Source organism: Macrobrachium nipponense, chromosome 27, assembly GCF_015104395.2.
Source record: "Macrobrachium nipponense isolate FS-2020 chromosome 27, ASM1510439v2, whole genome shotgun sequence".
Taxonomy (NCBI): domain Eukaryota; kingdom Metazoa; phylum Arthropoda; class Malacostraca; order Decapoda; family Palaemonidae; genus Macrobrachium; species Macrobrachium nipponense.
The window spans coordinates 30,538,368-30,554,849 of NC_087216.1; the positions used below are offsets into that span (position 1 = coordinate 30,538,368).

General features: G+C 36.0%; 2 protein-coding genes across 3 annotated transcripts in view; both read left to right on the plus strand.

The window, feature by feature from the left end:
- LOC135200984 (protein starmaker-like) overlaps positions 1–4,422 on the plus strand; it is a 20,437-nt gene extending 16,015 nt beyond the window's left edge. The window contains exons 2-3 of one of the 2 annotated variants that reach the window (XM_064229780.1): positions 446–560; positions 1,303–4,421. In XM_064229780.1, coding sequence (XP_064085850.1) covers positions 446–560; positions 1,303–3,450 — 2,263 coding nt within the window. In that variant the 3' untranslated portion in view covers positions 3,451–4,421. Of the gene's footprint in view, positions 1–442; positions 561–1,302 lie in introns of both variants that reach the window. The other variant, XM_064229779.1, reaches the window with a different exon arrangement.
- A 2,723-nt stretch (positions 4,423–7,145) lies between these two features.
- The window catches only part of LOC135200653 (zwei Ig domain protein zig-8-like), a 39,694-nt gene continuing 30,357 nt past the window's right edge, over positions 7,146–16,482 (plus strand). Inside the window, exon 1 of the mRNA XM_064229260.1 lies at positions 7,146–7,263. Coding sequence (XP_064085330.1) covers positions 7,146–7,263 — 118 coding nt within the window. The remainder of the gene's footprint in view (positions 7,264–16,482) is intronic.

Below are 16,482 nucleotides of genomic sequence, written 5' to 3' on the forward strand. Positions count from 1 at the left end.
CAAGAGCCATGTCAATGGCTTCCAGTTACTTCACTTCATCAATGAACTTAGGTCAGGATATTAGTTTGCCATTTCGTATCTTTGAAGGAAAATATCCATTCTACATATATACAGGGTGTCCATTAAGTCTCAGTACCATTACTGGGACTTTATGGACACCCTGTATATTATGGCAAATTACATATACACTTCGTCAGCCAATCAGATTTAACAACTAGTTTGCCAATAGAAGGCCTTGTTTCCTAGTACTTGCCTTCTGATGCTGTAACATTTTTAAAGATCACAATGAATTTGAGAAGACAGACATGAGTGTATACTGAAGAATGTTAAGAATTGTTACTTTTATCAGATTTGTTTCATGTTTTATTGTTTTCTGTATTCCATTTTGCTGTTGTTTGCATCTCCATATATTGTGCGCAAATTACATATATATCTTTTCTAGCAGCATCCAGTCAGAATGTCCTCCAGAATGTCCTCCATGCGACGAGGAACCATCAGCTTCAGAATGCACAGCAGGTATTACAGTAGATGCCTGTGGATGCTGTAATATCTGTGCCAGGGTAAGTATTTCCTTATGTAGTATGCTACATGAAGAATTAAGTTTGTACCCTTTTCTCTTAAATGGTGAAATTTAAATAGAGATAAGTATCAAATCGAAAATAACACACAAGCTCAGATACATAACACACATACATTCAAAAGTGTGTGTAACTATATTAACCATAGTGCCCTCTTAGCTTCTAAAATTCTTCACACTTTTTGGATACACTCTTCACTACAAAACCTGAGATCCAACTGCAAGAATATGAAGAAACTCTGATGTCCTTAGCAGGATTTAACACTCCGCGTCCCAAGTATCAGAACGACGTTGCGTTACCGACCTTGTTCTGATACCCGGATATGGGTTTGAATCCTACTATGGATCTCGGGCTCAGTAGTGATGGTGACAAGTACATCCAAAAAGAGTGAAGAATTCGAGACGTTAAAGGGTATTAGAGTTATTAGAACTGCATACTACTCTGGTGGAAAGTGACCAGCAGATTTATGTTGCATGGGACATCCCTATTTTCTTATGAGAGGGTGATCAAACTTCAAACTGAACCATATGAATATAAAGATTAAGTTACTTCCAGGCTGTCCTATGTGTGACTGTGATCCAAACACCACAGTGTATCTTAATAATAGATGAAAATATTTCCCCAAAGGCATCCTGTGACTTTGGCAACAGAAATTAATTGCTTGCATTTCTTATTCTCTCCCCCTTCTGCAATATAACATGCACAATTTTACATTTGGTTGCAGGATGTTGGAGAACCATGTGGAGGGCAAGGAAATGCCTTGGGTTCATGTGCATCAGGCCTCGTCTGCAAAACCGTATCTCCACGTCAACCAGCAAGATGCTTCCAAACCCACGATGAAGAATCCCATCAAGAAACTGCCAAAAAGAGCGAAGATAACAGTACGCAAGAAACAATTCAGAATGAAACTCTGTTTGTGAAATCAACACACATCGTTCATTGCAACGAAGAGCCCCATAATGAGGAAAATAGTCACCAAGAAGGATCCCATGTTGTTCATGTTCACGAAGAAGACGTCCTTAATCACAATCAGGATAACCATACACATGGAGACATAAATCATGGTCATGATCTCAAACGCGAAACTCACAATCATGCAGGTCGCATTCGTTTTCATGAAAGTCAAGATCAGGATCATGTAGATCATATTCATGATCATGTAAGCCATGTTCCAGTCGACTCACAAAATCATTCACTACAGTCAGAGATATCAACTAAACATTTAGATATTGAACTTAGGCTGGACCATGTAAACCACAGCGATGCTCACTCTAATCATACCGATCACGATCACCCAGGCCATGAAACGATTCAGGCACATGCCATCCATGATCATTCACACAGTGAAGGGAACCACACCAAAGAACATTCTGAAATGGAACAGAAAAAGCATCAAGAGCATAATCCCGATCATCTTCAATCAAACCATACTCATCCTTCCCACCAGGAAGGTGTTCACCCTGAACAAAATCATGATGATCTGCTCCACAAACATGATCATTCAGGACCGAGTCAAGGTAGCTTCCATCTGAGTCCCATTCCTTCAGGCACAAAAACTAAACCGGATCATATACACCTGAGGCAGAATAGCTCAGATGAACATGGCAAAACAGAGGAAAGTACTAAAGTTCATTCTCCCCAGAGTCCTGACGCTCACAATCTTTCAAGCAAAGCTAGTGACCAACATCACAGTCATGATGAAAATGGTACAACCCATGGCCATGAATTGCCAGTGGAAGGTCCTTCAATTCACTCAGCAGAGAAAGTTGATGAAAGTCCTGGAAGCGACAGGCCTGAGCATACAGGCCAGGGAAGCAATGAACATTCTACCCAAACTGAAGATGTTCAACATATCTCTGTGCATGAGGATCACATTCATGATATAGCAAACAACAAAGATGACCATAACTCTAATCATCCCAACACAACTGGAAAAGCACAAGAACATCTTGAATTCACCAGTGATGTCCACAAAAATGGAGATAATGCAAGTGACAAAGATCATCAGCAAAGCAATGATGACTCTCGCACAATAAGGAAAGCTCATAATCACGAAGATCACAAGCATGAAAATAATAGTCATGGAGATGACAGACAAAGCCCTGATCATTTAAGCTCAGATGAAGGTCATAAGCAAAATGGTGCAGTTCAACAGCCTCATGAAGCAAGCAGTGACCATTTTACTTTGAATGAAGGGCACAAACTTCATGAAGACCACAATCAAGAAAAGGATGGTCTAAAGATTGAAGACACTGACACTTTGCATGAACATTCCCTTGATAGTGAGGCAAAAACAAGTCATTTAATTTCTGAGAATTCAGAGAACAGGGATGACAACCATGGAAGCAACCATACTCGTCCAACGCGAGAAGCTCATAAACATTCTAATGATAATGATGCTAACCAAGAGCATGAAGATTTCCTCTTTGATACTGCCCAGCACAGGAACGATAACAGAGGAAGTGATCATTCTCGTCCAACACGAGAAGCTCATAAACATTCTAATGATAATGACGCTAACCAAGAGCATGAAGATTTCCTCTTTGATACTGCCCAGCACAGGAACGATAACAGAGGAAGTGATCATTCTCGTCCAACACGAGAGGCTCATAAACATTCCAACGATAATGATGCTAACCAAGAACATGAAGATTTCCTCTTTGATACTGCCCAGCACAGGAACGATAACAGAGGAAGTGATCATTCTCGTCCCACGAGAGAAGCCCATAATCATAGCCATGATAGTAATACTCACGATCATTGCTCTGATCACAGCCACGATCACAGCCATGATCACAGCCATGATCACAGTCATGATCCCAGCCACGATCATTGCGACAGTGCATTGTCAGTCACAGAGACCACGCAATAAGTGATTGTAATAAAACATGGCTGTATATGGTTCTGACCCACAGACATATAATCCCCAATGAACTGTACTAAACGTTCATAAATCATTTGCCATCCTAGTCAGTCCCAGCAATTTAGTGTTATACACTTCTTTCAACAAATCCCCTCCCAAGACATTTTACTCTGACAGAAAGACCGTGATGGACATGTGGCAATAGCAATGGTATAATGGATGTGGTACTGACCCCCTTGCCACCTTACTGGCAGTTTTATGGTTATCATCATAGAACGAAAATTAAAGTGTTCTTTGTTCAATTACTTAGAAGTTCAAAAGTCCCAATTTATTTTGTTTTCATTTAATCATTTTCTTTTTTTTATAAAGAGGCTTCAGGTGAACATAGAAAAACTCTTTCAAAGCATTCTCTGAGAAAACAAATCACTTGATGGATGTTTACAAAAAACCAAGCAAATATATCATCAAAACTTACAAACAATGGCACCAGTATTGTCCATGCTGTCCATTTACTTTTTGCTGATATTTGTTACCATGACTGTACAGCGGTTTTTCGCCCAAAATAATGAATCATAGGAAATGAACTCTGAAGTACTGTGTGTCTTTTGCTATGTTTTAAAAAGTCACATTGCATATATGTAAGATGCTTTTAAGTTATTCCATAGTAACTGGACCTTAAAATCCACAATTATGTTCAGATATGTAAATGTTTTACAATATCAGTTTTTTGTATACCTTGTTTGAGTTTTGTCATTGATGAAGTATTCTTGAAGGCAAATGCTTTACAATTTAATTCTTATTATAAGAATCACAAGCCAACCAAAAATATCCACCTTCATTATTAGAGTAGATATACATTCCTAATTTATAAAGATTTTCTATATGCGCTTTCAAAACTCCATTTGATTTTGGTGACTTAATTTGTTATGCCATTAAGCTCCATTTGATTTTGGTGATTTCTTTTGTTATATCAATAAAATAATAGTTAAGTAGTTTTATGATTTATCCTAAGTGTAATTTCCTATATTTTGAAATGGAAATTAATGAAGACCTAATACGCACTCACACTCGCACATAGGTACACACAGACACACGCATACATACATATACATACATATATATATATATATATATATATATATATATATATTATATATATATATATATAAACTTAATTAGTCAGTTTAATTCATGGTCTCTAAACATGAAACATTTCTTCGAGTTTCTTTTTTATTCAGTACCTGCTTCATTATATAAAAAAAAAACTTTATCCAAATGAAAGAATAATATAATGCTACATGTAGCCCTATTGCTTTTTTCTTGTGGGCTTTCAGGTAGTTGAACATTTCCTCTTTTTCATTCCGAATGCATAGAAAGTAGCGCTAGTCATATTAGTGACACAAGTACATGATTTATTATTGGAGAGTAACCACACAGTCAAACTTTTGTAGTGCCATGGTCTACCACAATATTGGTTGCGTTCTCAATTACTTTAGAGTAAATTCAAGCACAGTGTGTTTATTATAATTTTCAGTTTGTGTGCTTGGCTGCCTAATTAAAAAGAGCTCAATTTGGTGTGCGAAGCTTAGAGAAGCAGATGCCGGTTGAGATCAATTCCTTATTAATGCACTAGAGCTGAAATCAGATGCACCCAAAAAATAAAAATTAAAAAAAATAAAAAGTTTGGCAAAGCATCAAGTTTAATGCAGTAAAGATTCTCGAATGCGGACATTAACAGAGTTTTGCGAAAGAAAGCCAAAATAGGTCTGAAATGCTGGATACCCATATCTGGGTAGGAGCAGACAATCACTGGGGAATGAATGAACACCAGGAATGTATGTCATGTTAAATGGAAAGAAATATTGCTAAATGAGGTAACGAGATGGAAACCTTGAGTATCAGATGAAAGATACGACGCTATAAAGAACACGAAAAAAACAAAAGGTACTTGAGGAAATATTATAGGGAAAGGAAGAATAGAAGATACAGCTGAGCATATCAGGAGCAACGGGAGAATGATGTTGACATAGCCATGTTTACAAGGTGGACAATATTTCGAACTTGAATAAAAAAAAGCTATGACGGAAATAACCTGATTGATAATAATGCATACGCTGAGGAAGCCCTGATTGATTTACTGAATAAATTTGTGGTTTTTTTCTTTGGAATAGAAAAAAAATGTTTTATGGGATGGAAAGCATTATAGGTTTTGTTAGAACCCCTCCAGCATTAATTTAAGCTAAAAACTTGACTCTTCGTATATAAGGAGTTAGAAAGAGACTGGCATTGGGAATTGAACGGCATAGCTAAGATATCAGAGAAAGGGACCTGAATAAATGGGTAACCATAAAGGCATTACACTTACGTAGGAATGAATATTTAACATCATTGTCAACAGCCTGGAGAGAGAAATTCTGAACATATTTCAGATGGACAAACTATTTTATGAAAAGGCAGGAGTTGCACGGATCACATAGTATTATAACATTACTGGCAGCAGTGCATGGAAAGTAAAAGTCCCTTTCTGGTAACTTTAGTCAATTACGAGAAGACAGTTCAGCCATTGCTAAGGATCAATGCTATCATTATATTGAGCCATTTATGATTATGTTGTAGTATAGCACAGTAGATCTGATTAGTGCGGACTGGAAAACGTTAAACAATATCCTAATTCCTATGCTAAGTCTTGAGCATCCTACATGTGGCCTCGTTTCTCTGTATGAAACAGGAGGCTCGTGGCTAGTTACATTAAGCTAGCTCATGCCCATGTTGGCAACTTAATTCCCTAAGGCGGCAATGTGTGTAGAGGAGTAAAGGGCCGTCGTGGATCTCCAGATTTTTTCCAGTGGAAAAGACAAACCTTGAAGAGTTGTGCAATCATTAATTGTAGTTCATTGTTATTGAATCATTTTTTATTTGTTTCCAAAGCCATTGAAATCTAAGGCGTTGCTAATACCATTGTATAATATTTTCGATTTTTTACATAATTGTTTCAAATGTCTTTGTATTATTATTATTCGGAAAATGAATCCTATTCATTTGGTACAAGCACACATGGGTCATTGACTTACAATTCAATCTTCCAAAGAATATGGAAGTGCCTGTAGGTACTTCATAAAAGAATATTTACAAAATATCAGTATATGTTTCTTTCTGTCTGTCTGTCAGTATGTCTGTCTGTCCCTCTTATTTATAATTGCCGATAGCAAAACACCGTTAGATAAGAGTATGATTAATTTAGGATGGTAGGTTAGTCTCATTTCTTTTAGGATACCATTTAGCTTTGGATCGTACTCTTTATCATTTTCTATGGTTTATCAATTTTAGAAAACGGTAGCTTACAATAAATATGATAAACTATATAAAAATGTTTTCAAACGCCACCGCGTTTCGTAAATTGAGTACATTTTACACATATCACAGAATAATGGCATAGTTTTTTTTTCTACCTTTTGCTTCGTTATAAAATTTTTCAGTCAATATCATGGTGGAAGCTTTTAAGAACTACGTGATTTTCTATAATCTGGTGTTACTTTGCCCATGCAATTGTAATTTGTAAGTGGGAATGTCCACTATAGGTATGTGAGATAGATGTACTCATTTCAACACTTTTTACGCTGAGTTTACCCTATGTAATTATACCTTACAAGGAATTAAGTTGAGTATGGAATGATTATTGCCCTAAGCTCAAAGAAATGAAAAAGATGAGGTTCACAGAACACTTCGGGGAAAATTATTGTATCTGGGAATTGGAAACAAAGGATCCGTCCATGATGATGAAAGCCAGGCTGAATATGTTGGACTTGAAAGTTAACTTCCAGGGTAAATACAAGGACGAGAGTTGTGGTTTCGGGAATTTATTAAGAAACACTGAAATCCCCTAACAGAAACCGGGGGAAATATAAAAGACTAGCCCTGAAAATTAAGAATTTTGTTAACCTGGGAAACGCTGGAGGTCAACGCCAATAACGTGGCACTGACTCAGTTAAAAAAAACTGAAAAGGGAAGGGTTGAAAGTAAAGTAGGCATTTATTGACGATATTCGGTAAAAAATTATTCTAGAAACAACTATAACTTTTTGGGGTTTCAAGTAGAAAAGGGCTAAAACAAACGATGTCTACTAGTAAAGTAAAGCTAAAGACGTTTATTTTTTTTTAAATACGGGAATTTGATTTTAAAAAATTGCAATAAACAGTATGCAAGAGAAAAGGTAAAACTGTTCAGTGTGTCCACAACGGTGTTTGTGGAGTGATTGCTTGGGAATCAGAGAACCAGGAACCAGGGAATCAGTAACCAAGAACCATGGAACCCGTAATACAGCGTGTCCATAAAGTCCCAGTACCATTACAAGTATTTATTGCTCAGAATGGTACTGGGATTTTATGGACACCCTGTAGAATGAAAAGCCTAAGTCTACTTCGGAGCCGATACTGGTTTTTGGGTCGCAGAAAAGTCACGGAAAAATATTCGAATATTTTAGCTGTTGATGTGAAAAATGAATATTATATGAGAAATATAGTTATTTTCCGGATCATATACCTACATATGTCAAGCTCGGCGTATGAATGTAGGATGGAATCCAGAAAAAAAAAAAAAAGTAAAAAATCACAGTATGTATCCATCACTTTGTGGAGTGCTTAGTAAAATCCCGATAGGGATTACCGTAAAAACAAAACAAAACATTGTAAATATCATAAAGATAATGGCCCCAAAGGAATATTGTTAATTTTTCCCTGTGACTATTACCGGCCACCATAAACTAATGTGACTTTACTACCCGCCACCACTTGACCATTGCATATGTAACCAATTAATCAAAAGTAAACAAGTGGCAACTCTTACCTTTCAGTTGCTGGCCGTCTCCCTATGCAAACGATATCAAACTAGGCTAATGAATTCACGTAAATACAAAAATATGCTATTTATTTCCCAAACTAGATGAACATATTATGGAACAAAGTAACTAAAAGGTGTCATATTAAGAACTAAGTCTGACCCACAAAAAAGCTGTAAAATATGTCGATGTGTTTCGATCCAACAGGCTATTTCCACGGGTCGTGGTACCACTTAAAATCAGATCAAAAATGCATACGTCAATAGGAATACAACCTATCCTTAATCTACGACTCGTGTCTTGACATGGCCAGGAGCTTATCCCCAAGCTTGAACTGATATAGAGAAAAGAAGAACATGAGTTGATGGGTGAGATTTTATGTTGTAATCATGGCACGTAGAAATCCACATCAGCCAACGTGTTTACGTATCAAAGAGAACAAATGCAGCCTTACCCAAGATCATTAAAGTCAAAACATCAGGTTCCAACCAAGTTTTCTGGGTGATCTTTCATCGAATGGAGGTAACTGTGGATGCACTAGCACAAGTTCTATTAGTGAATGAGCTAACAAACCTTTGGAAAGGGTGTTTTGTGTGTGACTCTTGAGCACATTGACAGGAACACCTGAATTTGACATGAAACACGTACTTTAGTTGATTCACATCAACCGTGCATTTGATGCCTAGGCCAGTTCCTTACGACGCTCCTGATTGGCTGTTGATAAGCCACTCACAGGGCTGGAAACTCTCAGCCTCTCTCGAGAGTTCACATGGGTAGGATCTATGTTCCACCTCTCCTGAGGTATACTTCTTTCAGGAGAGGTGGAACATACATCCTGATTACGTGAACTCTCTCGAGAGACTAAGAGTTTCCAGCCCTGTGAGTGGCTTATCATCAGCCAATCAGAAGCGTCGTAAGGGACTGGCCTAGACATCAAATGCACGGTCGATGTGAATCTACTATAGTCATTTTAACCAAGTGGTCTATTCAGATTTCTACATAAGCATTTAAAGTATTCATTCTTTGAGTAGTGCAATTGAAAGTTCTGTCACTTGATTAGCCTTTTACACTGGTATTCGACAAAATATTTGCGTAAATTTACGGTTTGATTATTCAGATTACGCTCCGTATCGTTTTAGAGGCAATAGCTGCCTATTACTCCATTTTTTATGCAGACGTTTAATTATTTACTTAAAATATCATAATAACGAGAAAATAGATACGGAAAAAAATTATTCGACAGAAAGGATAACTTGTGTTCTCTCATTATGATTAATTCGGCAAAAATATTTCGCGTCATTTTAATCTCCCTGGACACTTCTCTGATTGCGTTCGCATCCATTCCACCTTGCAATGCAAAACTGCAGAATTCCCATTTGGGTTTACTTGTCGATCAGATATTGAGGATTCAATATTTTAAATCATTTCAGTAGCTGTTAGATTCCGAAAGTTCAAGCTTTCAGCTTTAAAATGGAATGAACTCTGAACAAAACATTGCGAATATTATCGCACATATCAACATCTTTGGATTTTTCTTTAAGTAAATTTAACCATTAGGAAAGTTACCATAGACTCAAAATTCGGGGTGAAAGCGTCAGTTATTTAACGAACAATAATTACTTTTTTTTTAATTTCGTCGTAATTTCTATCTTTTTATATGTATATATATATATATATATATATATATATATATATATATATATATATATATATATATATATATATATATGGGTGTGTGTGTTGGTGCGTGTGTGTATATATATTATACATATAATATATATATATATATATATATATATATATATATATATATATATATATGAATACGATCAATGAATATTCAAAGACATCAACTTTACCTTTGGTTAGACAGGCATATATATATATATACATACATATATAATATATATATATATATATATATATATATATATATATATATATAATCATAATACCTAAAGCACGTGATTCATTTATCACACATTACCACAGATGAATTTGCATGGTTCCTTATGGCCGAAAATTCATGCAAAACTGACATTATGTACAATAATTTCAAATACTCTGTCAAACTGCTGATTATCTTTCGCTCCTTCTTTTAGAATCTCTTTACATCAAGAAACTGTCTCCTACCTTAAACAACCAAACTACCTCCACACCGTTACATATTGCTTAACTGCCTATTACTCACATCTCTCTCTCTCTCTCTCTCTCTCTCTCTCCCCCTTGTTTTTGATTCCTCCAACATCGCCTTTTGACTATGCTATTTTCCATCAGTTAGCAAACAAACCTCTTAACAGTGAGTCTGGCAGAATGGTGTCTTTGTTTATTTTTTCAATTTTTATTTTTCGTTTTGCTTTTGGATGTGTTATTTTACTAAGTTATTCAGTGTTTTAATTTACTTTTAGCTTAAAGTCACTTTGTAGTTTTTCTTTTTCTTTTAGCTTAATGACAAACTATATTTCTTATAATTATTAAGTTATTTTAGCATACTTTTTAATATTGTTAAAATTAATTCTATTTATAGCCCTGAAGATGGGAAAGGATTCCCGAAACGTAGGTGTCAATAAAAAAAGAAATGATCGCCAGTCTTCTCGCTGTCCTCTTCATATATATATATATATATATATATTATATATATATATATATATATATATATATATGTATGCATATATATATTTGCCTGTCTCACCAAAGGTAAAGTTGATGTCTTTGAATATTCATTGAACGTATTTATATATAGTATATATTTATACATACATATATAGGTGTATATATATATATATATATATATATATATATATATATATATGTACATATATATATATATATATATATATATATATATATATATATATATATATATATATGCTTGCCTGTCCCACCAAAGGTAAAGTTGATATCTTTGAATATTCATTGAACGTATTCATATATATATATATATATATATATATATATATATATATATATATATATATATATATTTGCTTGCCTGTCCCACCAAAGAAAAGTTGATGTCTTTGAATATTCATTGAACGTATTTATATATATATATGTAGTATGTATGTATGTATCAGTGCTTCGCCAATGGCTTGGAAATGAAGTCGAAACCGGTTAGGTCCTACACCCCGCCTCTTACTGTTCACCGTGGTAATGTTTATATAACATATAAGTGTGTGTGTGTATATATATATATATATCTAGGTGGGTGTTGCCTCGCTTTTGTTATACTAACAAGGCACCCCGTTGGTTACTTTTGATCTGCAATGATATCAGCAGATGTCGGTTGGTATACATCACACCTTCGTCAAGTATAATTGACTGTGATGATATTTTCTAAGTCCCCATCAATAATTACTTCTGGTATGAAGGTTGAAGACGTTAAAACTCATAGTTAAAATTATAAGTTATATTTAACAAAGCTACATCACAAAGATAGCTGCAAGAAGATTTGGATAGCTCTTCAAGCGGAGAGGTGTGGTGGAAGTCTGATATACAATGCTGTTTACAAGATCATAGTAGAGCAAAACATTGCACAATTTCGTACACACAGATGAATATACGGATCTAGGTCTGTGACGTAGGCACAGACTGTTGATGGGAACGACCACATGTTTTCCCAGAGGGGCATCGTTGACGTTACCTTTTTCAACATCAAAATGCTGACCTAGGTGTCTACAAACCAAGACATTATGCAAAGTGACGTCAGAGCAACGTCAACTCTTCGCTAATAATACATTAACAATTCTGCAAGTTCCTACAGGAACCCTTGAGTCAGGGTTTTTAGTTAACAACATATTTCCTCATTTATAGAATGTCAAAATACATTCTTTATTATATGTAATCTCTTACATATATATATATATATATATATATATATATATATATATATATATATATATATATATATATATTATATGCTAGCCTGTTCTACCAAAAGTAAGGTTGATGTTTTTACATATTCATTATTTTGTCCAAGGTGCCTACGAAGCTGGTAGTATTTTAAACTTCAGCCTATGACACTAAGAGCTTTAAAATCGCGAGGAATTATAATAATGAAAACAAGCTCTTCAACTGATTTTTAGTTCTATGTAAAAGAAAACTATTGAGATGGCTTTATCTATCTGTCCGCACTTTTTCTGCCAGCCCACAGATCTTCAAATCTACTGATGCTAGAGAGCTGCAAATTGGTATGTTCATCATCCACCCTCCAGTCATCGAACATAACAAATTGCAGCCCTCTTGCCTCATTAGTTTCAATTCTATTTAAGGTTAAAGTTAGCCATGATCATGCGTCCATGATCATGCGTCTGGTTGGACAGGCCACCACCGGGCTAAGGCAGAAAGTTTCATGGGTCATGGCTCATACAGCATTATACGCTATACAGAAAACTCAATTGCGCCAAAGAAAATTTTACTTGTTTTTACTAAAATGACTATGAGATTGTACATTGCTGCATTAAATTCACCTGACATTTGAAGGATCGTGAATACCTAGATTTTTTTTTTTTTTTACGGAGGTTTGCGTGGCGATAATTGAGACGCATGCACGGCAAAAAAAATACACTTAATGTCGTTCTTTTATCCAGCGCTACACCTACATTCTGGGAAGGCTTGATAACAAATATAAATTTATCCTCTCTCTCTCTCTCTCTCTCTCTCTGTCTCTCTCTCTCTCTCTCTCTCTCTCTCTTGTCCTCGATATTTCTATTATACTTATATTATTATCATTTCAATTTTCATTCTATAATTGGTTATTAAAACTTCTGTTTATTGCAGTCAGTGTTTATGCTCAAATAGTTCATTATCATTCGGTCTATTTAGGTATGACTATTTGGTCACTTACCAGTGAAAAGACATTCAATAAGAAACAAAAAATGGTCATCGTGCCAAATATTATAGGTTTCCTTCAAATAGAAAAGCAAACCTACCACCATGTTCATACAGATATGATTTTTCCTTACTTTTTTTTTTTTTTTTTTTTTTTTTACAGTAGTTAACACGTCTCTCATCAGAACACGCAACTGGACAAAAGTCGATACAGCCTTTGCTTTTTTCCTGTGCTAGCAGTGGTGTAACTAAGGGCTGGGTGCGGTCCCCCCACCCCACCCCACCCCAACCCCAGGCGGTACATACCGGGTGGACGGCACTCTTTCATCTTTTGACGTTGTCATCAGCGAATTCGCTTCTATCGAAACGATTAGGGTTCCGTTGCAAATCTATTGTGGTGTTTTCTTTTTAGCTTTATGAAATAAGATAAACGATTGAGATGTTAAGGCTTAGAATACGTTAAATTTTCACCGGGATTGGGGCGCCGTTTTTAGAGTCCTGCCCTGGGCACCAGTAATGCTATAGTAGATTCACATCACCTGTGCATCTAATGTCTAGGCCAGTCCCTTACGGCGCTCCTGATTGGCTGTTGATAAGCCAATGCCAGGGCTGGAAACTCTCAGTCTCTCTCGAGAGTTTACATAGGCAGGATGTATGTTCCGCCTCTCCTGAGGGATACGTCTTTCAGAAGAGGTGGAACATACATCCTGCCTATGTGAACTCTCGAGAGAGACTGAGAGTTTCCAGCCCTGTCATTGGCTTCTCAGCAGCCAATCAGGAGCGTCGTAAGGGACTGGCCTAGACGTCAAATGCACGGTTGATGTGAATCTGCTATGGTTACGCCATTTGTGTGCTAGTTCGACAAGTAAACGTGGCGGTCATTAACGCCCGCAAACGCCTACACATTTTGATAAAAGGCTTCTAAACTAACGCGTATGTCTACATACTTTTTTTAATGTAGAGAATGTGTAAATAAATTATCTAATAGATAAAAGCGTATTAAAATGCAAGGAGGAAATTATTAGGGTAGCAATGTATTGTACCTTCGCTTAAACTTCTGAAGTTTCAACTGCACAACTTCCTCTGGGAGGCTGGAAGTTCCAGAGTCCAGCGGTATGAGGAATAAAGGATCTCTGGAACGAAGAAGTTCGACAGCGAGACACATTTATTCCATATTGGCGCTGCTATTCAACATTCTACGCAGTTATGCAACTGATGAATGAACTTGATGACTGCTTTAAGTGATATTCATATCCTTACAAAAGCTTCCTGCTGCATCGCTAGACTCGGTGAATGTTTTAAGTGTGAATATTTGCTCTTCCAGCTGTTTTTTGTTTATTGTAAATTTCTACCAATGTGTATCAGTCGTCTGAAAATGACTTGGCAACAAAGCCGAAACCGGCCATTATCACAGCCATTTGTCATGATGGATGTTTGTTAAAAGTACATAAATGGAGACTGAGGGAGTATGTGATCTATTAAATAACTCACGCATCAAAGTTGTTGTAATCATTCTCATGCGCACGTGCGCGCGCACACACACACACACACACACACATATATATATATATATATATATATTATATATATATATATATATATATATAGACATATATATACATATATAAAATACAGTTAATATATGTTTTACATTTATATGTGCTCTGTAATGTTTAACCTTTGTACACTCATAAATGATAAACCACTAATATCATTTAATATCAAAATCACTATACCGAAGGAATAACTTGCCATAACTAACAAGCGCGTAAGCCAAGTCCGGATTTGGACTAGGATCTTTGGTTCAGACATGGTAATTGTGATCGAGTTAGCTGACTGCTTTCGTTTATTATGTTTTGATTTCTTTTGTTAGGTGAGGCCATTCTATTCCAAGGAAGCTTGGTGTGCATGAATGTAAAACAACAGGTATACCTAGTTCATATCCTATTTATATTATAAAGTGCCTTAGTGGCGAGATCGGTATGGTCTTGGCCTGCCACCTCGATGGCCGCGAGTTCGATTCTCGGGCATTCCACTGAGGCGTGAGGGACGTGTATTTCTGGTAATAGAAGTTCACTCTCGACGTGGTTCGGAAGTCTCGTAAAGCCGTTGGTCCCTTTGCTGGATAACCACTGGTTCCATGCAACGTAAAAACACCATACAAACAGACATCTCATTTTTACAATGGCAGAGCGTTAGAAGCATTGGAATTCTCACTAAAGAGAAGCGTGTTCTCCTGCCATTTCCATAGACGATCTACGTATAGTCAGCTGAATGTCACTTGCACGCAAGCATGCGCGAACCGTTTCAACAGCTAGCCACGGGTCGCAGTTCGCCCGCGAGCGTTCACAGTCGAACGATTTCAGTAGCATTCGACTTCCTGGGCCTGTACTTCGTAACCGTTGACTACGAACCAAAGTCTAAAGAGAGATCTTGGCTACGACGTTCCTAATACGCAAACTTTCTCCCTGGTGTGTTACCTAAGTCATAAAGATTTCCATCCCTTCGAAGACGTGTCGAGATTTTTGAAATTGTCGATAAGAGCGAAGACGAAAAGTGATGTGAAAAGTTGCCATTACAGAAATCGTAAGACCAATATCTTTATATCTCGTTCATTTTTTAGAATATCACGAGAGCTCCAAGTGTTTGTTCAGAGAGAAATCAGTATCCTACTTAAATTACTGGGAAATCAATACGGCACTATCCGCTGATCTTAAATCATGATACCAACAACGACCTTTTGGATGACTGCGCTATATTTTATATCATCTTCGACAGGCAAGTATTACGAGACGCTTATTTTACATTCGATCTTCCAAAACGTCAAAATCCAAAATCAACAAATATTGCAGTTATCATCGTTAGTTACCTGATTATTCCTTTTTACGAAAGCCATGATAGACATAATAACGATTAAAGAATAGCGAAAAATAGTTTCACAATATCACGTAGTTACTATTACATGGTTTCTTCCTGTATCCTAAATGCAGGAAATTGGCCGAGTCTAAAAGACAATGACGTAAAAAGATACTAACATATGGGTAAAAATTTCACCCTGAAAAATTCCCTAATTTCTTAAGGAATATATAAATATATATATACATATATATATATATATATATATATATATATATATATATATATATATATATATATATATAATACTTTTCCGAGATTCTTTCTTAAAATAAACTTTTTCCTGAAACGAAATACATTTCCGTTTTACAATAACTTTAGCAAATAACTGATATGTTTCTTACCAATTCGCAGAAAGAACTCTTAATGTAATTTCTAAACTCCCACAATGAATGCTACATTGAAACTTTTAGTGAAACATGACCGAAGCATGGATGTATCAAGTATCTTAGTACGTTTTA